The 24,322-nt window shown below is 39.8% G+C and overlaps 1 protein-coding gene across 1 annotated transcript in view; it reads left to right on the top strand.

Annotated features, from left to right (window-relative positions):
- The first annotated feature begins 6,251 nt into the window (after positions 1-6,251).
- Otud4 (OTU deubiquitinase 4) overlaps positions 6,252-24,322 on the top strand; it is a 36,049-nt gene continuing 17,978 nt past the window's right edge. The window contains exons 1-8 of the mRNA XM_020181343.2: positions 6,252-6,425; positions 10,256-10,339; positions 12,837-12,887; positions 16,587-16,633; positions 17,725-17,797; positions 18,965-19,046; positions 20,532-20,664; positions 24,019-24,076. Coding sequence (XP_020036932.1) covers positions 6,267-6,425; positions 10,256-10,339; positions 12,837-12,887; positions 16,587-16,633; positions 17,725-17,797; positions 18,965-19,046; positions 20,532-20,664; positions 24,019-24,076 — 687 coding nt within the window. The 5' untranslated portion in view covers positions 6,252-6,266. The remainder of the gene's footprint in view (positions 6,426-10,255; positions 10,340-12,836; positions 12,888-16,586; positions 16,634-17,724; positions 17,798-18,964; positions 19,047-20,531; positions 20,665-24,018; positions 24,077-24,322) is intronic.

Genomic DNA, 24,322 nt, shown 5'->3' with positions numbered 1-24,322 from the left:
TATAGTTACATCATGAATTATCAAACCGTACAATTTAAATATGTGTGGCTTACTGTGTGAATTGTTTTTGGAAAGTCATTAAAATGATTCACGTAAGTTTTACAAATCTCTTAAGACTAGTGTGTTCCATATCTATGTTGGCTTGGATTCATTTTGTATATATTATTAACAATACTTTATTGTGTGCTTTTAATTTTAAAATACTGGTATTTACTATAGTTTGGATCTGGAATCCACGGGAGGCCCAGGCATTGAGGCTTGATCCTCAGCCTGTGGTGCTGTAGGAAATGGTGGAATTGTAAGAGGTGGAAGGAAGTTAGATCATCAGGTGTGTGCCTTTGAAGGGGATCATGGGACCCTGGTCTCTTTTTCTCTTTCCATTTGGCCCCAAACTGCCATGGTGAACAGTTTGTTTTACCATGTGCTCCCTGCTATGATGTCTTGCCTTGCCACAGGCCCAAAAAACAATGGGCCAATCCACCATGAACAAAATAAACCTTTCCTTTTTATAAAATGATTATCTCTGGTACTTGTTACAGTAATACAATGTTGACTACCTTTTGGCAACCATTTCAAAAATACAATTTTACCTTTAAGTGTCTTTGGTGATATATATAAAACAATGGGTATAACATCAAGATTGGGGTCTTTAAAATTTTTTTCTGGTGATTCAGGTCAGGAATTATGGGCTCAAGATTCCAGTCAGCATCCATTTCCTACTCTCCTATCAATTTAAAGGTCTGTATTTTCCTTTAGTGTGTGGTATCTCCCCATTCCAATTTTTAGATATTCTCAAATACTGACTGATCTTCAGAATCACCTGGAGAGATTGTGAAAGCACACATTCTTGTGCCTTATCTGTTGTTATTCTGATTTAGGAAACATGAAGTAGTATTAAAAAATCTTGCTTTAAAATTTTCTTACAGAAAAAAAATTATAAACTAATAGGAATAGTATAACGAGCTTCATTCCCCAATTTCTACTATCATTGCTCTTTAATTCATTTATCACCAGCCTCTACCTTCAATCTCAGTCATCTATGACTTTAAGAACTTTTCTGGATGATGGCGGTGTGATACATACACAACACAGACAAACACAAACACAGACATTAATTGTAAAGGCGGACTAGTACTCTAGTTGCACGGACATACTAAAATATTCTCAACAGATTCTGTACTTAGATTATTTTCAAGTTTTTGGTTACAAAGAAGGTATGATATACAACCTAACACAGAATCTTGGCCCAGTGTGCTATATCTAATATTTAGGTTTCAACTGTATGGTTTCATAATTATAAATTTTTATTCTAAATACTTTCCTCATTGGAGAGATTCATTGGGAGTACGTGAGACAATTTAATGAATATTTATTGGATTATTAATCTGGATATGCAAAAACATATATTATTAGACATTTGATAAAGACAGAAGAGTCTGAAATCCTACAAACATATAAAGTTTACAAGCCCATTGGGGAGCTAAACAAATACCTTGTGATGGGACTTTGTGAGTTTGCTTTGGTCAGAGTGAAATTTCGAGGTAGTGGTGGAAGGAAAATTAGGTTTGAAGTATGTGGAGGTTTCTTTTCAGAAATGATGGATTATGACTAGCTGCTTGTATAAGAGACTCAGTCAGCTATGAAGTTTATTAGCAACCTTCAGCTTGGGGATGTCAGTGTGCTCACCTCATAAGCCAGAGCAGTTACAGCAAGAAACTAAATAATGATCATTGCTCTGCTAGCTTTTTTTTTTTTTTTTCATAATCACGTTCTCTCCATTTATTTAGGTCTTGTTTGGTTTCTTTCAAGCACTAAAAAATTTTTTTTTTCTGCTGTCTCTTATGGTATTGTCTTTGCATGATCAAAGCTGGTAAAATAGTTTCAACCAGGTTTTGAAAGCAGTTCATGGGAAGTAGGAAAGAGTGGAGTACTTGAGCCTTCATCTTTAAAGAGATGGGCTGGAAATTAATCAATGTTGCTTACACTCCATTGGCCTAAACAGAATCACAAAGTTGTGCTTGGTTTCAAGGCGTTTGGGAAATGCAATCCAAAGCTGAGTGGCCACATGTCTACTTAGTACTCAGGGAAATAAAATATGAAGTCAGAGGACATTTAGAGTCTTTAACTGCTAATCCTTCACTTAGGATCTGGAGGAAACAGGTCTTTTTTCACAAAATAAATTTTTGGTAGGATTCAGTTAATTTTTTTTGTAGAAAATAAAAGAGAAAGCTATGTGTCAATAGAGCCCAGATTGTATACCGGGGACTGGGAGGTGTAGCTCAGTGGTAGAACACTTGCTTAGCATTCTTGAGAACCTGGATTCAATCCCCAGCACTGGAAAAAAAATAATCTACTTTAGTTTCATAAAAGATTTTATGAATTAAAGAAAAATCCCACCTCACTAGCTGCCAATGAGGTATTGTATTACTTAGCTATTGCTGTTTAACAAATTACTCCAAAATTGAGCTCATCAAACATGATCTCCCAGTTTCTGATGTTGTCAGGAGTTTGGCGCCTAGCTGATGCTGTCGGGAGTTTGGTGGTTCTGGCCCAGAGTTTCTCATGAGGTTGCAGTCTTCTGAAAGCTTGAATTGCTTGGAGGATTTACTGCAAATTTGACTCAAGTCTGTTGGAAGGAGGCCCCAGGTTCTTAGGGGACCTGTCTAAGTCTGACACAGAGCAGAGTGTGATCCAGGAGAGAGGGAGTATAAGACAGCAACCAAAATGCCTAAAGAGTCTCTAATAACCTAATCTCAGAAGAGACATACCACTTTTGATCTACTTTATTGGTCACTTAATCTTGGTACAAGGTGAAAGTCACACATACACACATGAATAGCAAGCGGTGGGGCCGTCTTAGATGCTATCACAATGCCTAACCTTATGTTGGGAACTCCCACCTAATCTATCATTTTAAAAAAACAATTAAAATAATTGCTCAGTGAGAGGGGGCATACTTACCATGGACAAGGTCCTGGATTCAATCCCCAGCAACAATAAAAAAATCCTATAATTCTACCTACTGCAATTATTAGCCCTAAAGTTTGTCAGAGTGAAAAAACTGGAGGTATTGACTGTACAAGAAAAAAAAAGTTTCTTGACACATTTAGTTAAGATTAATTTTATTAGGTTCTCAGATGCTTTGAGTCCTTCAGGTTTTATTTGGTGTAAATGATGTCTGAGGAATTCTTCCCTTTGGTTCATCAGAAATGGCTCCCTCGGAATGAGCATTTTCAATCAGTTCTGGTTTGGATTCTTGAAAAGTTTCAGGAGTTAATGTTAACAAGTAAAGACCCTTTGATAGTAAGCCATTTTCTGTATGTTTTGGTCTAGTTTAAAAACACAGGCTCCTCTAATATTGCCTGAGCCCTGAGTTATATTTGGGGAGTTGGCATACAGAGGGTCGGTCTTGGATTAGGTCTCAAAATACCTAAAGGATTTCCTTAAACAGGCCCAGGATCAGATATGACAGGTGCATCACTTCTAATTTTGGAACTAGAAGCAGCTCAGTACTCATTCAGCAATAGTGATAAGCAATTTTGCCACAATATCTAGTGCAGAAAAAACCAGAAATATGGTATTTTTCTTTTTTAACTGCTTCTGATAACAAATCACATTTTTTTCAAGACATGTTTTTGATGAATTCTGATAAAAGCCTTTTTTCTTCTAGAAAAAATAGTACTTAAAAAAAGCACTATTTTCTTAATACTTAATAAATCATTTAACAATACATTGAAAACAGACTTAATGCCAGGCTCTATACTAGATACTTTTAAACTAATGATCATTTCCATTAGTGATTATACTACTGGGAATTAAATTGTTGTGAAGGAAAATAATTATAAAATGAAAGATGTATTTGGCTTCCTTAAAGTATTTCAGGGAAAACCTGGGGCTTTAGTGGATAGTGATGTGACTTCATTAACAAAAATGTAAATACATTTAAATGATTAAAATCTGACATGTGTCAAGATAGAAAATATACTTGAAACACTAGCAGCCTCTACGAAATAAAATTGTTGTGCATATAAAATTGAGCAAAGCTTTTATTTGAATGACTTAAAAAATACCGCAATGCAATCTTGGAACATTTCAATTACAAAACAAAGACTAATAAACTTTCAGATGTGAAGGAAATTTTACTTCCCCAAGTAAATTGCACAATGCAGTTTTAGGATTACACACAAAGTTTCTCATAAACATATGTTCAATATGAAGCTAGCTTCAGAAATTCTTATGAAGGAATATTAAAATGAACATTAGTAAAGGGATGGTTTTCTCTTGGGACACTACAAAGTCTGTTGCTTATAAAATTGATAAAGAGTCTACTCATTTTAGAAATTCGGTATTACAGTTGATATTATTTTGAACTTCTGTGGATCTAAAAAAGCAAGCCATATTGTTAAGTAGCCTCAATGCTCTGCAAATTTTGGGGGGCAGGATGTGCAATATAAATATATTAGAAAAAAGCAACAGGTTTGACCAGAAACTAGTTTTTTTTTTTTTTTAAAGCGTTCCCAAGTATTTCCTCTCTACAACATGTGAACAAAAACTTAAATCGGGACAAAGAAATGTTTTCATTTTAGGCCCTAATGTTTACATTCTCTAAAGAATAGCCCAACTGGAGATAGGATAAACATTAAAAAAATCAAATTCAGAAGCTCCAAGGAAAGCGAATCCGCTATTTGTTTGCACTGAAATTACTAAAAAGTGTCTGAGTTTGCAGTAATTTCTGTAGGATTCTCGCCATTCCAAAGAACGTCTGACCACAAGTGTACGGTAACCTATTTTCTCCCCGAGGCCTCGGGATTGGAGCAGTTTTCACGATTAGCCAGGTGTTTGAGTAAAGACCTCGGATGCTGTTGCATTTTTAGCAAAATGAATTCCCGAGGCACGGTGGATAAAGATCCGGTCGACTCCAAAGCCGAATTTGAGCGCCACTGTCCCGTCCTGCCACTTCCAGGGTAGGCACGTCCAGCACGTTAGCCAACAATCACGAGATGAGGTTTTCAGAAAGAAACTCCTTTCTTCTAACGGTGACACCTCTTTGTGTGCTGGCGCGCAGCTGCAGTGACAGGGCCAACAAACCAGCCGTCCTTGCCATTTCTAACAGGAACCAGCAGCCCGGAGTTGAGGGATGGATGGACGGATGGACGGATGGATGGCCAGCGTGCGTTGTCTCACGGGCGCCCGTTCCCAGGCCTTCGCCAGTTAGTTCTATTTTTTGCTTAAGCCGTTCAAGCCACCTCGGTGGGGACGCCAGGCAAGCGACCCAAAGGGGGGAGGGGGGCGGACAGGTGCGCCCTCTGGAAATACACAAAGCGCCGGCCTCGCCGCCGCGGTGGCCCTGGCAACTCCACGCACGCAGGCACGTACGTACGCACGCGGCGTGCGCGCACTCGCCGCGGCCGCGCGGCGCACTAGACGGGAGGGGCGGGTCGCGGCGGCGCGCGCAGGTCGCCTGCGTCGCCACCCGGCAGAGACCCTTGGCCTGCTCGCGGAAGCGGCCTGGGAAGCGCCAAGCCGGCTCCGCGGAGGGCGGGCGGCCGTGCCGCGCTGCGCTGTAGGGACTTGTAGTCCGCGTGCTTCCCGGGCCCCTCCCCTCCCCACCCTCCCGGATAGGCCAGCCCCGGCGTCCCCGCTCGCCGCACGCCGACTTCCTGCCGCGGCCGAAACTACACTTCCCGCCGTCCTCTTCGCCGTTGGGCCCGAAAGCGAAAACAAACTCTGGGCCGGGAGGGTGCTGGCTGTCCTCCGCCGGGCGCCCCCTTCCTGCTCCCCGCCTCTCCCGCGAGGTGTGGAGACGAAAGGCCGCGTCTTTCTCTTTTGGTTTCCTCGGCTCCCGGCGTGGGGCGCGCGTGGGGGACGCAGGCCTCGCCTCCCCGGAGCCGGCCCGGCGCGCGCCGGCGGCTGCGCTTTCCTCGGCGCCTTACGCCAGTCAGGACCAGGAAACTTGTAGGGGCGGCGACTCCGGGGCCCTGTTCCCGAGCCGGGCAGCGCGGCTTTCGGGAAGTTGACGCCTCGCTTTCGGGTTTTCTCTAACTCCCGGCCTGCGGGGAGGCGGCCGCGTGCGGACGGCCATGCACTAGGCAGGCTTTATGCGCCCGGAGAGTGCGGACCGCCGCCTCGGGCCGCCGCCGCTTCCCGCCGCCGCTCGCCGCGCCCGAGCCCGAGCCGCCGCCTGCCCCAGGCCCGGGCGTCGAGCCGCCGGCGGCGCGGCCATGTGGGGCTAACCCGCGCCGCGCCTGCTGCAGCGCCCCGGCAACATGGAGGCGGCCGTCGGCGCGCCCGACGGCGGGGACCAGGGCGGAGCGGGGCCGTGCGAGGACGTGACGCCCATGGACGCCTATCTGCGGAAACTGGGCTTGTATCGGAAACTGGTCGCCAAGGACGGGTCGTGCCTGTTCCGGGCGGTGGCGGAGCAGGTAAAGGGCTAATGGGGCGGCGGGCGCGGGGCCCGGGGGGTGGGACGCGCTGGCTTGTGCGGGGCTGCGCGTGGCCGGCCGTCGTCACAGCCGCCCATTGTATGGGACGCACGAGGGGAGGACAAGTCGTGCGGCCTGCGTGGCGGCGGAGGCCCGGCGACAGGCGGCGGTTCCGGGGTTCCGGGGTTCCGCGGCCCCCGCCCCCCCCCGTTCTTAGCCCAGGTGTTGGCTGGAGCGGCCGGTGCGCCCCGCTTCCTGTGCAGCGCGCTTTCTGCTGCTGGACTTTGGAATGTGGGGTGGGAGGCTCTTTCGGGTCACGCGAAGCGGGAGGGAGAAGGCCAGCCTTCTCCAGTCGTCGGGAAGGGGAGGGTCCCTCAGCCCGGGGTCTCGGTGGACTGAGCCCTAGGTGGTGCGCCGTGGGGCCGCGGACGCACCCCCCCAGGAATCTGCTTTCAAAAACGTCTGATTTGTGTTGGAGGCGGCAGCAGGGGGTTTTCGTGGCCAAAACCCATGCTTAAGTGTTTCTGATTTGTTTTTTTTTGAGTGAGCTTGTTCCATAGTATATAATAATACTACAGGTTGTAGGTGTGCAGTCACCAAAACCCAGTCTATTGTTGAAAACAGCTGCTGACGAATTGGCTAAAACTTGCCCATTTCTGCCCCGTTGTGAATGTCACACCTTTCACACTTGGCCTTCGTTTGGACTAAGAATTCCCCCCGGCTTGTGAATGATTCTGGCTCCCCGTCTGACTCGTTTTGAGATGCTAAGTAGCTTTTAAAATTTGTGAGTAAATGTTTTACATGACGTTTGGAGAGAGGCTGTTCTCATTGAAGTAACTAGTACACGTTTGCCTTGTGTTGCAGGCGTTGCCACTGAAAAGTTTCCCTGAAGCGCCACAAACCAGGTTCCCTACTTTTCGTTGGGTTAGACTTCTCTCATTTTCAGAAATCGGGATGTTCCAATGTGGGTGGGGTTCACACACCCTTCCCCGTCATTCGGTCCCCTTTGTGCACTTTCCAGTTCTGCTTCCTCTGTCTCAGGGTCTTGAGCTCCTCAGCACCTCCTGAAGCAGAGGTAGATACCAGTCTCCCTCTTTCCTTTCTATAATTCTGAGATCTGAGCTTTAGTGAAGTCAAGTCTTCTATTATACACTGTTAGGTTTCGTATTTGGAGTTGAATTATCCATGTCTCAGGTGATTTCAGTCTTGTATACCATGGACTTGGTGAACTTGACTATACAGAAGACTCTCTATATCATAGTAGGGTCTTTATTTTTAAGTATGTTTAAGGCACGAGAGCTAGTTACACTAAGAACTCAACATCTGACACCAGATAACTTTTTTGTATCTTGTAATGGGATTTAGGTTAAGCATAAGGGGGACTACACTCTCTAATTATGTGGTTGTCATTTTAAGTCTCCAGTTACGAGGTACTCGTTTGAGTATATTGAGTTTAGCTCAGGACTGAACTTGGAATTATTCAGTAGACTAAGAGAGTCATCACCACGGCCAAAGGCAAAGTGTATTTGTAGAGAAATGAAAAGTAATACCAACCTCAGGCTGCCCTTTAAAAATGCGTACAAATGGTTTATTTTTGGGGGAAGAATTTCTCCTGTAATTCACAATAAATAGTACTTCTAAGGTGTCAGTAAGTAATCTCAATGGCAGATTTTACGGAGGTGGAAGAGAGTTAACTTTTTCCCTCCAATTTACCTGACAGACTGTTCTTTTTTTTACACTTGTGGATTGGGGCCTGCAGGAAGCCTGACTTGAATCAGCTCCTGGCCATGGAGCTAAAAATAGAGTACTCTTAGAGGACTTGGTGAAACAGTGTGTCTCAGCTTTTTCCAGTGTTTATCACTATCTTGTCCCAAGAAGCTAGGGAAAGCCTACCTTTAGCTGATTTTTCATGTATTCCATAATATTTTCCATATCAGTTGAGTTTTTCCTGAATGTCCTTGAGTTTGCAAAGTAATTTACTCTAAAAAAAAACGTCATTTAATCTTGCTTTTCTTGCAGTATTTGGCTTTGTAAATTGCCAGTATCCTACACTTTATGGAAATTGCTGAGAGTTTTGCTTGTGAGCAACAGGTTCAGATTGGTTCCATGTGCTAACCTTTGTTAAAAGAGGAGAACCATTGAATATGCTTGCACTGTTTTTGATGAGAAATAACCTTTACTAACTTATGTCTGCCACCTGTTGCTAGGTAAATGGCTTTGCTAATGGCAGGAAAACCCTATCAGATGACATTGTGGCTTGCTCATGATAATACCTTGATTTAAAAACTACCTTATAGGCTAAGGTATGTTACTAAATGTAATTTGTTAAAATGGCAAACAAATTGGTAGTTTTAAAATATATGGGCAGTCCTTTTAGTGGAGAAAGCTTAGACTATGTAAGCCTACTTTTTAATAGTGTCCCAAAACAGCAGTAAAGTTTTGTCCAGCAAAGTTGAAAACCAGCCAGTAAACTGAGCTCCGTTGCTAACCTCAGCTGGTCTGTCTTCAGTGTCTATGTGGCTGTATTTGCCTATGGTTCTGTGGGTATAAATGAGGCTTGACTCTTACCCAAGAGTGCTGAAAAATGTGCGGCTGGAGACTCCCTCGAATTCTCACCCAGAATGTGAGGGCCTTGATAGGAGCCATAGCCTTTAAAGCTACTTCCTCTTAATATAGTTTCTCAAGAGACCTCTATAGTTTGAGATGCGTTATTTCAAGAGAGAGAGAGAGAGAGAGTGTGTGTTTTCATCTTGAACCCTTAGAATTACAGGAATATCTTCCACTAGAATATCTAGTTAAAGGAAAGAATTTCTGTAAGCATGGTATTAAAAGTATTGGGGACTAGCCAAAGTGTTTCTAAGCACTCGATGAGAAATACTCATTTCAGTTCATAGCTCTAGAATTTTAGTAAGACACAAAATGCCAGTAAGTTACCTTTTTGTTGAGCAGTTATCTAATAGAATATGGAGACTATTAAGTGAGAGGATCTAGAACATACATTTTAGGTTGGTAGTGTACGATTTTGGACATGAGAACAAATCCCAAGCTTCTTGGGATGACAACACATGGTTTAACCATGGTGGACTTAAATATTTATCTGCAGGCCACTGTGTACGTTCATAATTAATGAGGGAAGTGTTTTACAGGTTTAAAGCCCCAAAGAAGATACTGATGAAGTTGCCTTCTCTTCCTTTTTTCTTTTGTGGTACAGGGGTTTGAACTCAGGGTTTCATGTTTGCCAGACGGGTGCTCTGCTGCTTGAGCCAGCCTATAGTTCTGTCCCCCAGATCTCTGGCCCCATGTAGAGTGAGATTGTCATCACAGCTTTTTTCTGTTGAGATGGGGGTCTCGAAAACTTTTTGCCTGAGCTGGCCTCAAATTGATCTTTCTTATTACAGCCAGCCTCCCAAGTACTAGGATTATAGGTGTGAGCCATGGGTGCCCAGCTCCCTGTTCTCTTTTCTTACAAGACTACAATGAGGTGTGCTTTGTGAGAAGCATATAGTGTGGAGGGCTGGCAAGAGAGAAAAGTATCTTAAGAATACAAAGATGACTTCCAGGGAGTGATTTTTGTAACCTAAAGGAGAAATGGTAATAAGTTCTTTAAAGAGAATTAATCTGAAGGAGTGTTGCTGATTTTATAGGTTATATCATCATCATGCTTAGAGGAAGAAGTGAGAATGATCTCGAAATTATAGAAGGGCAAATGGAGAGTTACTGTATGTATTGAATGTCATGTTACTTCAGGTGTGAAAGAAGCATTAGGTTGTTACTTATACCTATACCTGCTTCTAACAAAATGCTTAATAGTGTTTGTTTTTTCATTTTAGGTATTGCACTCTCAGTCTCGCCATGTTGAAGTTAGAATGGCCTGTATTCACTATCTTCGAGAGAACAGAGAGAAATTTGAAGCGGTAATTTATAATGTCAAACGTGTTGGTGTCTTGATTTGCATTTACATTTTGGCCTTTTGAAATGTGCTAGTGGAAATTTCACAGGGTAGATACTAATGTAGGTTATGAAAATAACCTTTGTAAAAATTTGTTTATTGAACTTAAATATATTTAGCTGCCATATTTTTCTAGGCTATTTTGTGTTACTCATTTATTCATACATTTTGAAAACAGATATGATGGTTAAAACACTGATCTATGGGGGATAAATGGAAGGATGACCTAGTCCTTGAAGATTGAGTGTGCTCCTTTGACATAGTCAGGGAATTAGGTATTGAGATTAATAGAGGTCCCTATTATTGGTGATAACCCTGTGAATTAAAAAAAAATTGAGATTTCGGGTATAAAAGTATGCTGAGCATAAGTAATACTGAACCTTTAATTTTATCATAAGGCATTCATAGATTTTTAATTTTCCGAATTGTGAAATTATTTATTAGAACACTAACATAAATGGTGAGTAATAGTTAATAAAATGTTTATAACAACTTAGTGTAATTTTCTTGGTAGTATGTAGTAGGCTGTGAAGTAAGATGCTACAGTGACCTATTTTTCATTTTATGTTTAAAACCTTATAGGATTTACTAGTTACTGAGTTATGTACTGAGAGTTATGTAATGTGACAACTTTTAATGGTATTTCCCTGTTGACTTAGAAAGAACATTGACTCTTTGCAAAGCTAAATTTCAACACTGAAACAGCTAAAGAGTTCTTGGTTTGAATTGTTCTTGGGTTGGTGTTCCCTGTAAAGTAAATTCTGGATGCTGTGATTTAGGATGGATAATGTATTCTGGGAAGAAGAGTTACCTCCTCGATCAGGTGTTTTGAAACCTTGTCTTGTTAAAAATGGTAATACAGAGGGCTAGGTTGTGGTGGTGGTGGCAGCAAAGAGGTGGGGAAATTGAGTAGTCTATAAATAACCTGAAGAAATTACAAGTGAATTGTTATTAATGGCCCTGGAGGGTAATACTGTATTGATAAGAAGTGGATATTGTTAACGTTGGCTGAAAACTTTATATATGCCAGTCATTGTTTTAATTGCTTTACATATATTTATTTAGTTAATGTAATCTTCAGAGGATGAAAGTGCCAAGGGGGAAAAGTTTCTCATTATATTAAGAACCTTCCAGCAGCTTTTGTTGGCCAGAATTGGAGAGGGTTGTTGTGGGAAGAGAGATGACATACTACTGACAATGTTTAACCACAATCTAGACAGACACTGTCTGCTTAAGGGGCTCAGATTGGATGCAGGTTTGTTTTAGAATACCGTGTTGGTCTCTTCGGACTTTAAGTGGTTGTGTTAGTTTCTTTTAAAAGTCTATTAATAGATGTCTAATATGGAATAGTAGCATCTGATTGGTGGGATATATAAAATATGTGTTGAAACTTAAGATGCTTTAGAAATTTGATAGCATAAAATTTATAAAAGAATTAATTTCATTCTTAAAAACATCCACAGATACTTAAAATATTTTTGTAGACCAGGGAATATACTTCCATGTTTTTAACTGTGTCCCTTTGTTGAGTTAACTGGGAATTTCAATTTAAAAATTGAATATAGTGGGTCAGATAATTATCCTTTAGAGCTTTCTCAAAGCAGTTTCTATGAGAAAAATGTAAAGGTTGGGTAATCATATACTTGAAATGTGTGTTAAAGTAATTAAGCAAGCTGTGTTAGAACAATCCTGCTGTTGATTGAAAATATCTAATTTGGTGGTATTCTCATCTTTTTAGTGTAACTGACCTAAGAGACCATGAATACTCATACCTGTGTCAAGATAAGATATACTCTTTCTTAGCTAGTATATCTTTATTTTTTTCTTCTGTACGCATTGGCCACTACCAAATTAATATTAAAGCACTGCTTTCATCATGCAGTGTCTTAAGTTCAGAATGTCTCCTGCAACGACCTTTTCCGTCTAGTCTGAAAGTCTTGTGTGGGCTAGAGGTCCTCTATAAACAGGCCCCCGCTTGGTTTCCTTGCTCACCCAGCTCCCTGTGGAGTTGCTCTGCTCCAGCTTACCAGATTGCTCCTGTCTTCTCAACAGAAGGAAGGTTGTTCTTCCTTCTCATGCCACATTGGCCCTCTTTAGAGTGTCCACTCTGATGCCCGTCCAGATTCTGCCTAGCCTTCATCTTGAGTCACTCTTCTTCTTAGAAACCTTTCTTGACACTGTTTCCATCTTTAAATTCTTTTGTATGTTTCTGGTGTTTACTTGCTGTTTTCTATATGTTGTCATTATAAGGATACATATATACTTTAAGTGTATGGTCTTAAGGATTTATATGTATTATCATAATTAGATTATGTGTATATTTTAATATGACTGATGTGTCTTGGATTTGTGTAAGAACCCAGAATTAAAAGTGTACCTTGTTTTTACACAGTGAAGTAGTTAACTCTTGTTTCAGTGCATTTCTTAGATAACATTCCTAATTGACTTTTTTTTTTTTCCAGTTTATAGAAGGATCATTTGAAGAATATTTAAAACGTTTGGAAAATCCACAGGTATGTGATAATCTTCTAATATATTCCTATTTGTATATATCTAAATAATGTATTTAAAATTCATTGAAATAGAAGATGAATAGTGTAGTGTTACAGGGGTTGCAGTGACATTGTACACTGTGTCCTTGTAAACATTTTCTGCAAATGTCTTAAGTGCACCTTTTGTGGAGCATTTAATTGGAAGAAAGCTGGAGCTGTATGCATTTAAGGACAGTCTTGTTATCTTTATCTTTGTCATATAGCCCTGTGAAAGTAGCCTACAAGATCTGAATTAGCATTGGTGATTTCAGACTGCTGTGTTTGGGGAGTGTGCCATGAGGTTTGATTTCTTAGGCAACAGAGGGGCAGAGTTCTTTTATGGAGCTTCCATGACCAGCTTGTGAAGGGGAGGGTGGAGACTTGAGAAACAAATGGTGACACCCACCAACTCCTGCTGCCACAATTTCCCATTCATGTTGAAGTTGAAAGAATTTTTCTGTTTACAAAATTAATATTGTCATTGTAAAAATCCATAATATCATGGAATATTGCCTTGGGATGTAGCTCAGTGGCAGAGCATGTGCTTAGCATGTTTAAAGACCTAGGTTTCAGTCCCTAGCACTCCAAAAAGGAAAACAAAACCCCACAAATATGCAGTGCCATTTAGAAAGTTAGAATTTTCCGTTATCCACCATTAAAAGTTAACTTTAGCAAAAGAAAAAGCTAAGAAGACTTGGGTAGTCAGTGAAGGGAATGCAGGATAGGAAGAAGATGATTGATTAATTGTTGATGTATCCATTTGATTTCCTAACAATCAGTATGGACCAAGAATTGCCAGTCACTCTGGAGTTGCATAGATAACTGAGATCACTAAAGAGTTTCTCTGTAACATGCAAGAAAGTCAAATACAAATTAGGAAAGTACATGTTACTAGAAATACAGGTGTACAATGTTATAGGCACTTAAAAGTTTTATTTCCAGCTGGCGTGACAAAAGAGTGAATTCACATTTAAAGTCTGAATAGATTGTAAATAAGCAGTGCCTTCACTGAAGGGTGTTCAGGTGGTGAAAACTGAGGTAAGGCAGATTCAGAGAATAGTTTGTGTGGAGAATGTGAAAGTAGTAAGAGATGAGTCAAAAGGGCAGGCTGGGTTGGACAGGCTCAGTACTTAGGATCCTATGCTTTAGGCCAGTGTTTAGACCTATTGATTGCATCAGAATCACTTTGTGTGTGTGTGTGTGTGTGTGTATGTAAAAATGAGAATTCTGTAGCCCCTACCCCAGACCTAAATCAGAGTCTCTGGGTCCTGGGGTCTGGGCATTTGGCCTTGGGAAGACATTCAAGATTGTGAAGTAGGAAGCAAGAGAGTTGTGGTTACCCTAACCAAAATTGCAGCTTTCAGCCCCAACATTTTCCCTGTGTCCCTTTCCTGCTTTTTCTCTCTAGTCCTCGTACCATCAAACATATTATATATTTTGATTGTCTTTTTACTAGAATTAAGTTCTCTCAACACAGAGTTTTGTATGTTTTGTTCACTAGTGTGCTCCAGGCCAATAATAGTGGTATTTTTTTGTTGACTAAATGGATGAATGAAAAGAATATTATGTCATTTTTTTCTTCAAATGCTGGGGATCAAACTCAGGGTCTTACGCATCCTAGAAAAGAATACTTCTGCTGAACTTCATCCCTAGCCTTTGGTTTTACTGGGCATACTGTGTAGGCCAAGCTAGTTTTCTTTTCTTACTTTTTTTGGTGGGACTGGGGTTTGAAGTCAGGGCTTGTGCTTACAAAGTAGGTGCTTTACCATTTGAGCCATACCTCCAGTCCCCAAGCTGGTTTTAAACTCAAGATCCTCCTACTTCTGCCTCCTAGTGCTGAGATTACAGGTGTGTACTAACTGCCTAGCTAAAAATAGTTTGAGATGGATGAGGCCAGAGGCAGAGAGACCAACTTTATTTTTTCTTTTTAAAATATTAGCCAGGTGCCAGAGGCTCACACCTATAATCCTAGCTAGCTGTGAGCCTGAGATTGGGAGGATTATGGTTCCAGGTCAGCCTGGGCAAAACAAGTTTGTGAGACCCCACCTCCAAAATAACCAGAGCAAAATGGACTGAAGGTGTGACTCAAGCAGCAGAGCACCTGCTCTGTGAGTACGAAACCCTGAGTTCAAACCTAGTCCCATAATTTTTTTTAAATTTATGTAGTAATTTTCTGTAAATTCTTTCACGTGGGGTTACTACAGGCACCCCACCAGCTTTTCCATCTTTTAAGTTGACGTGACTCACTGCATAAAGTAGAAAAGAAATTTGAGTTTGTAAATAAAACAGTCTTACATCCGTGGATTGCCTCTATGCTAGCGGGTATCTTCTTGTGGCAGTTTGTGAGAAGCCATGCTTGTTAGGCTAAGGCCTATTTTAAGAAATCTTGTTTTAATATATGGCACTTAGTCGATTTTGAAAATCAGGGCCAACTTTTAAGAATTGTTAAAATGAAAAGTCTCCTGGGTAAAGAGTATCTTTTTCTGAGATTAAACATTGTTTAAAATTTTTTTCTTGTCTTTCCTTCTTGGGAAAAAAAAAAAAGAGCTTAGGAACGCAGTTGCCTTACCACTTGAGCCACACCCCCAGTCCTCCTTGGAAGAAATGACAGTTTCATTTGCCACACACAACTGATTGTTTTTAGTGAGTCTTGGTATTAACTTCACTCATTTCACAAGTAATCTAGGAGTGCATTCTTATGTTAGAAGATTTTAAAATAGAAATGCACACAGAATGAAAGATGAAAGATGAAAGTACTTCAACTTGAGTTTCCCATGTCTATTAATTCAGGATGCATCCTTCCAGTTCTTTTCTACACACACACACACACACACACACACACACACACACACGTATAAACAACATGACTTTTTGTTTCACTTGAATAGGGTTATTTTATTTTGACTTACCTTTCTAACTTAATAGACTTAAATGATCTTTTCAAGGTACTCATATAAGTATAGTTCATTTTTTTTAAATGAGTGCATAGTGTTTTATAAGGTGGCTAAATAATTATTTACTGGGGTTTTAGAAGCTTTTACTTTTTTTTAAATCTCTAGTATAAATAGCTTCCAGTAATCTTCGGACATTTGAAACATTCCTTAGGATAGACTTCCAGAAATTGAATTGCTGACTCATATTTTGATATATACTGAGTATATTTTGATATACACTGGCCACTTGCCTTCCAAGGCTTGCAGTGACCTTTTTTGCAGCGTGCAGCATTTCCCTTAGTTCATAATGATTATTGGGATACTCCTTTGCACCTTCATTCACCTGGAAGATAAAAGACCTGACTTTAGTGCTTTCTGATTTTCTGCTTCTCTCCAACATTTCATTTTCTGGGTTTGTATATTAGCCAAGCTACGGTGGAGGCTAGCCCTTGCTTTCAGCAAGTTTTCAACTTGGAGAGATGCCACTCCATGGTCTTGCCAAACCAATAGGAACTGTCATTCACCTTATTCCTGTTGCTAAGGATTTTTGTAAAAGACTTAGAATGCTTTTTAGTATGTATTATGGCCTGTTTTATTAAATGACTTAATAACACAAATACAATATTATATACTTTAAAAGCTCATTTAGGTATATTGTGTAAAGGACATGTATAGAGGCACTATCTAAAGTATATTGTGAAAAGTGTTAGAAACTTCTGTGCTAACTTTTGTTTTCCCTTCAATACAGGAATGGGTAGGACAAGTGGAAATAAGTGCCCTTTCTCTTATGTACAGGTAAGCACTGTCATAGCATAAGTAAATAAGATCACTGGAGAATTAGTATATTTTATTCAAATAAAAATGTTAAAATGGCAAAATTGATTTATGCCTTGGTTGCCAAACATCTTTTGTTAGTTGTTTTCTTTTTCCTTCTTTTTTCTGTATTTTTTGGTGATACGGGGCTTGAACTCAAAGCCTTCGCTTTGAGCTTGTCCATCAGCTCTACTTTCTCTGAAGGATTTTTGAGATAGGGTCTTGTGAACTATTTGCTCGGGCTGGCTTCAAACCACAGTCCTCCTGATCTCTTCCTCCTGAGTAGCTAGGATTACAAGCGTGAGCCACTGGCACCCAGCATTGTTTTGTACACCAAGCTGGCTTTGAACTTGAGATCCTCCTTGTACCTCCCAAATGCTGGGATTATAGGCGTGTACTAACATGCCTGGCTTTTTTCTCTTTTTTTTTTAAATTGTATTAGATTGTGAGACTTAGATGGTGCATTTAAAAATTTCACTTCCCAAAATACATTTAGAAACGGGTACAGAAGATTTTCTGAGCTGTGTCCTATAAGCTTTCCTTTATCATGTAGATAAATGATCTACTTTCTCAGAACCAGCAACATTGAATGGCTACTAGAACAGAATTAAAATAGAATATTATTCAGTTTCATGACTTTTTCCCAGTAAAGGAGCAGGTCAGTAGTTTGCTTTTTCTTTTCAAAACATCTAATTTGTCATTGCCAGAATTTCTGTGAGTTTGAGGTTTCTCTTTAGAATTATATTCAACACAAATTATATTTGAAATTTTATTTTTTAGAAAGAATAACTTTCAGTTTTTCTTTTTTTCGCGGTAGTGGGGTTTGAACTCAGGGCCTCATGCTTGCTAGGCAGGTGCTCTTATGGCTTGAACCTCTCTACCAGACCTAGAAAGGGTAACTTTCATACTGGTATTTTACAGATTAGTCATTTTATTACTGTCCCCGCCCCCCACCTCCATTGTGTCTCTGTTGCCCAAAGTATTATAAGGCACACATTAGGCTTGATGAATGAAGGAGTGATTAAATTCATGAGGTCTATTCTTATAAAATTAGTTTCTAAATGTTTTTTCAGGAAAGATTTTGTGATATATCGAGAGCCAAATGTTTCTCCTTCACAAGTAACTGAAAATAATTTTCCTGAAAAGGTAAGAACTTTACAAAGTGTAAAGGATTTAAATGAAAGAACCACTTAGTTGCTGTCTCTATAATTGCGACTTTTGAAATGTTTCTGTATGAAGGTTGTGGTGTTGTGAGTTTTGTAGCGTTATGCTTAGTCATCACTGAGTCATTCACACTACTTGGCATTCCTATCACAGTGTCAGAAGCTCCCGTAGTATTTTAGTGGGGACACTGAAAGAGATGGAGATACTAGTGTGTACAGTGAGCCACACTCTTACTGTTTTTCCTTAGTAGAAGCATTAAATAGTGTAAGAACTTACTCTGCATTGTAAAGATACTTTTTTTGACAAGGGTGTCAATGCATCATTTGATCATAAAGTGAAAACAGTGGAACAGTTTTGTGAAGCTTAGAAAAAAATCATCTGATTCATTACAAGAGACCTTTCTTTTAATAGCTGTTTTGGAATCATACAGATTAAGTCAAAGTGTCTTGTATGCCAATGTGCTAATGGTGGTAGTAAAAGGGGAGGAAATTGCATGAAATACTGCTGTTACTGGAACTTCAAGATTTGAAGGGCCTTTGCTCTGGATCTAGGCATTCTGACTGTAATTTTGGGATATGATATGTCCTAAACAAAATGAATGTCATTTTGTAAACTTCCAACTTAAAATTGTAAAGCAAGAGAATTTATCTTTGATTTTTTTCTCTCTTAGAGATTAGCATTAATAAGGTTTTTGAGTACTTTTTTCCTTCCTTTTTTTTTTTCTTCTGTTTTTGAGACAATGTCTAGCCAGTTGCCAGGCTGGACTTGAAATCTCGATTCCTCCCCGCTCAGCCTCCTGAGTGCTGGGATTTCAGGCGTAGGCCACCGAGCCTGGCTTGGAGTATTTTCTCACAGTATTTTAATTTTCTTATTCTTTAAGGAATTGAAGCAATGTTGTTTTCATGTACCGTGTCTATTTTTTGTGAGCCTGTGAACATTTCTGCAAGTCATTAAGAACTTTCTGATTTAATGACTGTCTTTTCAGCGTTTGGGTGTACCATAGCTTGACAACATTGGAGCTTTGTGTTGTTTCTAAAATAATATCTAGTTTGGAAATTACCTAGTAATTCAGATGCATTCATAACATAAGTTGGTTTGTAAATGTTATATATACGATTGGCTGAAATATGTCTTATTTTTTCCTTTTAGGTGTTACTGTGTTTTTCAAATGGAAATCATTATGATATTGTCTATCCCATAAAGTATAAAGATAGCTCTGCTATGTGTCAGTGTAAGTTATCACCTTGTGTTTATATGGAAAATTAAATTCCTAAGCTAATAAGGATTTATATTCATTTTTAAAGATGTTAGTCTATAGCTTGAAAATCCAGTGACTGAGCAGATGAAATATTTGATTGTATTTGACCTTGGCACACTGACATTTTGGTTCAGGTGGTTCCCCATTGTAGGTGTTCTGCTGTACACTGTAGGATGTTTAGCAGTTGCAGTTAGACTCACTCACCTATTGTGACACCAAAAATATTTCCAGGTTTTCTCAAATTTTTCCTGAGGGGATGAATTCTCCCCTTCCCCATTTGAGGATACTGTTTTAGAAGGAGAGAAGTGGCTCTTTATCACCGTTAGGTCTATCATCTGTTACGACAAAGCACAGATTTCTCACATGGAGAAATGGTGCTGGACATGTAACAGCTTTTTCTTTGCTCTTAAGGTAGCAGTGACCAGTAAAGATCCATGTAATAAAAATTTTAAAAGACTACATGTTCTATTTAAGAAACAACAGGCCAGCTGTCTTTCTTGGGCTGTGTCTCCTCCCTTCCCAAGCTAGTTAGAGTCTGGACATTTCACCTTTGGGGAAGAGACCCTCTTTTGTCTGCTCCTGTACTTCTAAGTGGGTGATACAGAGGTACATGTCCTTTTATGAATCTGGAAAGAAAGATGGTCTGAGAAACAGGACTCTAGGGATTTATTTAGAGGGTGAATACCCATTATGCATGAATTCCTAGTGCACTTATTTTATGAAGCTCACTAATCAAACAAGTCTTAAATCCATGTCTTTTTGAATTTTCGTAAAATACATTTCCCTTTTTTCTTATTTGAAGCACCAGAGTCATCCAGATCATCATCTTCCCTTCAGAGGCTACTGAGAATATATTTTCTAATAGTCTATTCTTAGTTTTCTATGTAGAATTAAAATCTGAAGCCAGGTGATGTAGTCAAACATCGTCTTCGCTCTTGTTTAATAGAAACCCGAGAAATGGTGACTTGTCCAAAGTTGCAGTTAGTGGGAAAGCTAAGGGTAGCATCCAGGTTTTCTGGTTGTCAGTTAGCATGTTCTCTCCTGTTCTGTATTCCTCTTCGTATCAGTCTTAATGTATCTTACATTTTCATCTGTCTTGGTTAGTCATGCTGTGTGACATCCCTAGGTCTGCACAACCAGAATAGTAATTCACATGCTGAGATTAATTGTGAGAATACAAAAACCTTCAGTATAGTTTGCGGAATGTAATTGCTCAACATACATGTTTAGCTTTTCCTTTCATTATACCTGAGTCATAGTTCCCATATCTTTGAAACTACTTACATGCACAGGCAGAAATTATCAGTCTTGAAGTAATTTTTGATTACTGACTATAATGTGTTGTAGATGTCTCGTTAGGATTTTAGAAGCCTGAGCAATGTAGTTATACTTTTCCTGTTCCTGTTTTTACAAAAATGCCTGTAGTTAATGTTGCATAAAATCTCTCTCATTATGCAGCTCTCCTTTATGAATTACTGTATGAGAAGGTATTTAAAACGGATGTTAGTAAAATCATGATGGGATTCGATACCTCTGAAGTAGCTGATGAAAACAGCAGTGAAATATCAGACTCAGAGGATGACAGCTGCAAGTAAGAATGGATTTAAATCCTAAAATGACCTTTCTAGTGCATACATGTCTCACACACTGAGGTGATAAGTAGTCATAAAACAGCAATCTGCAGTAGAAATTTTCAATCCCTGCAACTAATTTTACCTAGTATCTGTTTTGAGACTGCTTTTGAAAGTTCATGTTTTCAGTTAATGAGAATCTGTGTCTGTCATCTAGATGTATATTTGTAGAATGGACTTGATCCTAACTATTATGTGTGTGCATTGTAAAAATTTAAAGTTAACGTGTATATCCAGTGGTGGAAAAAAAGTGCCTGTCTTGATTTCCTTGACTTTATTTTACAGTTTTCTTTCTTAGACAGTGCTTCTTCTTTTAAAGTAATGATGGACCCACCTTGGAGTTAAAAAGTACACAACTCTGGACAGTCCCTGTGTAGGTTCTGAATATATGCTTTTAATACAGTCATGAGGCTTGCTTTTTTTGGGGGGTGGGGTACTGGGAATTTGAATCCAGAGCCTTGTGCTTACTAGGCAAGAGCTCTACTACTTGAGGTATGCCCCAGCCCTGAGTTGTCTTTTTCTTTTCCACAAAGACACACGGGATAAGACTTGGGGGTCTGAGCATTCCTGTTTTCTTGATAACTAACTAGACTTAGGGGTAAGATACTTAAGTTCTTTGAAGAAGTTTCAGTTTTGTAGCTATAAGGTGAGGTGGGGGAAAATTTGTAAGAGTTAAGTGATTGTGTGTAAGGTACATAAGACTAGTTCCTAGATGCAGTATCCACCATATATTACTTATTATCAATAATACTAAGTTTACTTTTTAAATAAAAACTAACCCCATTGCATTCCTGTTGAAGTTAAAAGTATATTTATTATTCCTCTTGTAAAGAAGAATGACAGTATACCATTTGGTGTGTTACACACTGTGAAACTAGAGATAGAAGTGGAACTTAGGCTTTAGGATACCTATTTAAAAAATGCCTTGAAAATACATAGGAGTCTGATGCTGGTGACTCAAACCTGTAATCCTAGTAGCTACTTACAGGCTAAGATCTGGAGGATCAAGGTTTGAGGCCAGCCTGGGAAAATAGTTTGCAAGACCCATGTCCAAAAATAATAGATTGGAAGTGTGACTCAAGCAGTAGAGTGCCTGCTTTCTGAGCATGAAGCTCTGAGTTCAAACTCCAGTGCCACCAAAAAATAAGTAAATAAAAATATATGCATGTGAGTATCTCTTAGTTTGAATTCTAGGCATTTGTTGGATTAAAATTTTCTGATGTTGATTGGCCTTCCTTCCTTCCTTCCTTCCTTCCTTCCTTCCTTCCTTCCTGTCTTCCTCCTTCCCTTCCTCCCCAGCCAGACTACCATTTCTTTATAACCTGAATCAGTGTTTGCAGTTATAAATTTAATCTCAAAATATGCTAATTAACTATGTACAGATACAAATTCTACTTCATGTTTTTCTCTAGGCATGTATCTGATTAAAATGTGTTATTGAACTCGGTGCCAGTGGCTCATGCCTGTAATCCTAGCTACTTGGGAGGCTGAGATTGGGAGGATTGAGATTCAAGGCCAGTCTGGGCAAATAGTTTGTGAGGCCCTGTTTCCACAATAACTAGAGCAAAATGGACTGGAGGTGTGACTTAAGCAATAGAGCATCTGCTTTGCAAGGATGAATCCCTGAGTTCAAACCCCAGTTCCACCAAAAAAGGAGAAATTGGGAAAGAGAATGATTAGGTTGTTTTAATTTACCACCTGTGATTCGAATGGGTTGTTTTTGGGTTGCCGTTGCTGTTCACAGTATAAGAAGTAACTCTGGGGTGGCAGTTGGCTGTCAATGAGCTAGCAGCTAGTAAGCTGAGGAAGGGGAGTCAGTTATGTTGAGAAGACAGGTGTGTTATTGCGCTCAGTTTTTATTTTTATGTGGTGCTACTGTAGCCCTTGATGTTGATTGTCTCTTCATTATTAAAGTTTTTGGGGCCGAGGGTGTATAGCTCCATGGTTGAGTGCTTGCTTAGCAGGGTAGAAGCCCTGGGTGTTTCATCTCCAGTACTGCAAGGGGGAAAAATTTTTTTTCTGACGTGTCTGAACTAAGAGAGAAAGAATGCTGTATGACCATGATGGGGCACAGACAGGCGTAATGTGGCGATCAGGAGAGAAGACCAGGGGTGTAGTATACTTTTTTCTGGTTCTAGAGTTTGAATTTGGCCCTGCACTTGTGGGTGAGGCAGTCTACTAGCCCCTACCCCCCTTTTTTTGACTTAATGAAACACAGTCTCACTGTGTTAGCCTGTGTTGGCCTAGAACTCACATGTAATCCAGGGTACCTTCAAACTCATAATCCTGAGTACTGGGATTATAGACATCTGCCACCATACCTGGTTATGTGTACTATACTCTTTTGCCTGAATTCTTTTCACATTTATTTGGCGAGTCCTGAAATACTGGAAATTTTGACTAGTCTTGACTCTAGAATGTTGCTTCATTTAAGGGTGAAGGTTTGTTGATTGCCCCCAAAACTAGATCTCAGTTAATTAAGGAGGAATTTAAGAACAGAAAAGTACAAGTAGGTGCAGCCTCAGTTTATCATCATTCTGTTTCAGCCTCACGGTCACCTTGGGGTCTTTGTGTGTGTTGTTCCCACTGCCTTGAATATTAAATAGGCATATTTTTGCCATCTCAAGACCTTTCCTTATTCAAGAAAATGAACAAGGCCTTTCCCCAGCCCACTTTCTATTGTTTGCTTGCCACGTATGCCTGAGGCTCTGGTTTCATCCCTAGTAGTGGAAAAAAACACTGATCACTTAGTTTGTGTCCGTTCTCATTAGATCAAACATTCCATACAGGCAGTTCCTGTTTGACAGTACATAGTGCCCGGTGTATGGTAGGCATTCAAATACTTGTTGAGTGGATGAATGAAAAATATGTAGGTGAGCATGTCACAGTGAATTCAGAGAGCTCTTTGGTTGTCTTGAAGATTCTTTTGATCTAGAGTGAGCTAGTTATTTTTTGTTGTAATGGAATTCTCTGTTCAGTGAAAGCTTACCTATATTATTGAAAGGAAATTTTTGTTGACTTTTGTGTTAAATTCAGTTATTCTACTTACCTAAAAACTATAATTTATTTGTTTCTGTTTTCTTGTTGATTACTGAGCCAGTAAGAATTACTGGTGATGTTTGCGACTTCTATCTTAGCTTATATACACACATATGTAAACTTTATATATGTGTATAGCTATACTAAAACTTATGAGCTGGAGTATAGTTCTTGACTTTTTGGAGTATAGCTGACTTGAAATTCTTAGATGATGAAGTTAATTTCATGCAAATGCATTCTTCTGTTCCTAATTGTGGTTATATTTTCCTTCGTAGGAGCAAAACTACCACTGCTACTGATGTGAATGGATTTAAGCCTTTGTCAGGCGATGAGGTATTATTTTAAATGACTTAAACTAGATGTTCAATATAAAAAAAATCGTATGAGGACTGGGAGCATGGTCTTAGGTGATGTAGAGTAAGGGAGGTCCTAAGTTCAATCCCCAGTACTGCCAACCTCTTTCTTCCCCCCAAAACTCCCCCCAAACCACATGAATTTAGTCTTGTTTAGGTACATTTTCAGTACAGTCAGTATCATCTTACTAATAAATTTGCTGGTGGCTTCTAATTTTTTGAAGTT

Source organism: Castor canadensis, chromosome 9 (genome assembly GCF_047511655.1).
Source record: "Castor canadensis chromosome 9, mCasCan1.hap1v2, whole genome shotgun sequence".
NCBI classification, from domain to species: domain Eukaryota; kingdom Metazoa; phylum Chordata; class Mammalia; order Rodentia; family Castoridae; genus Castor; species Castor canadensis.
This window is presented reverse-complemented; position numbering and strand designations above follow the sequence as displayed.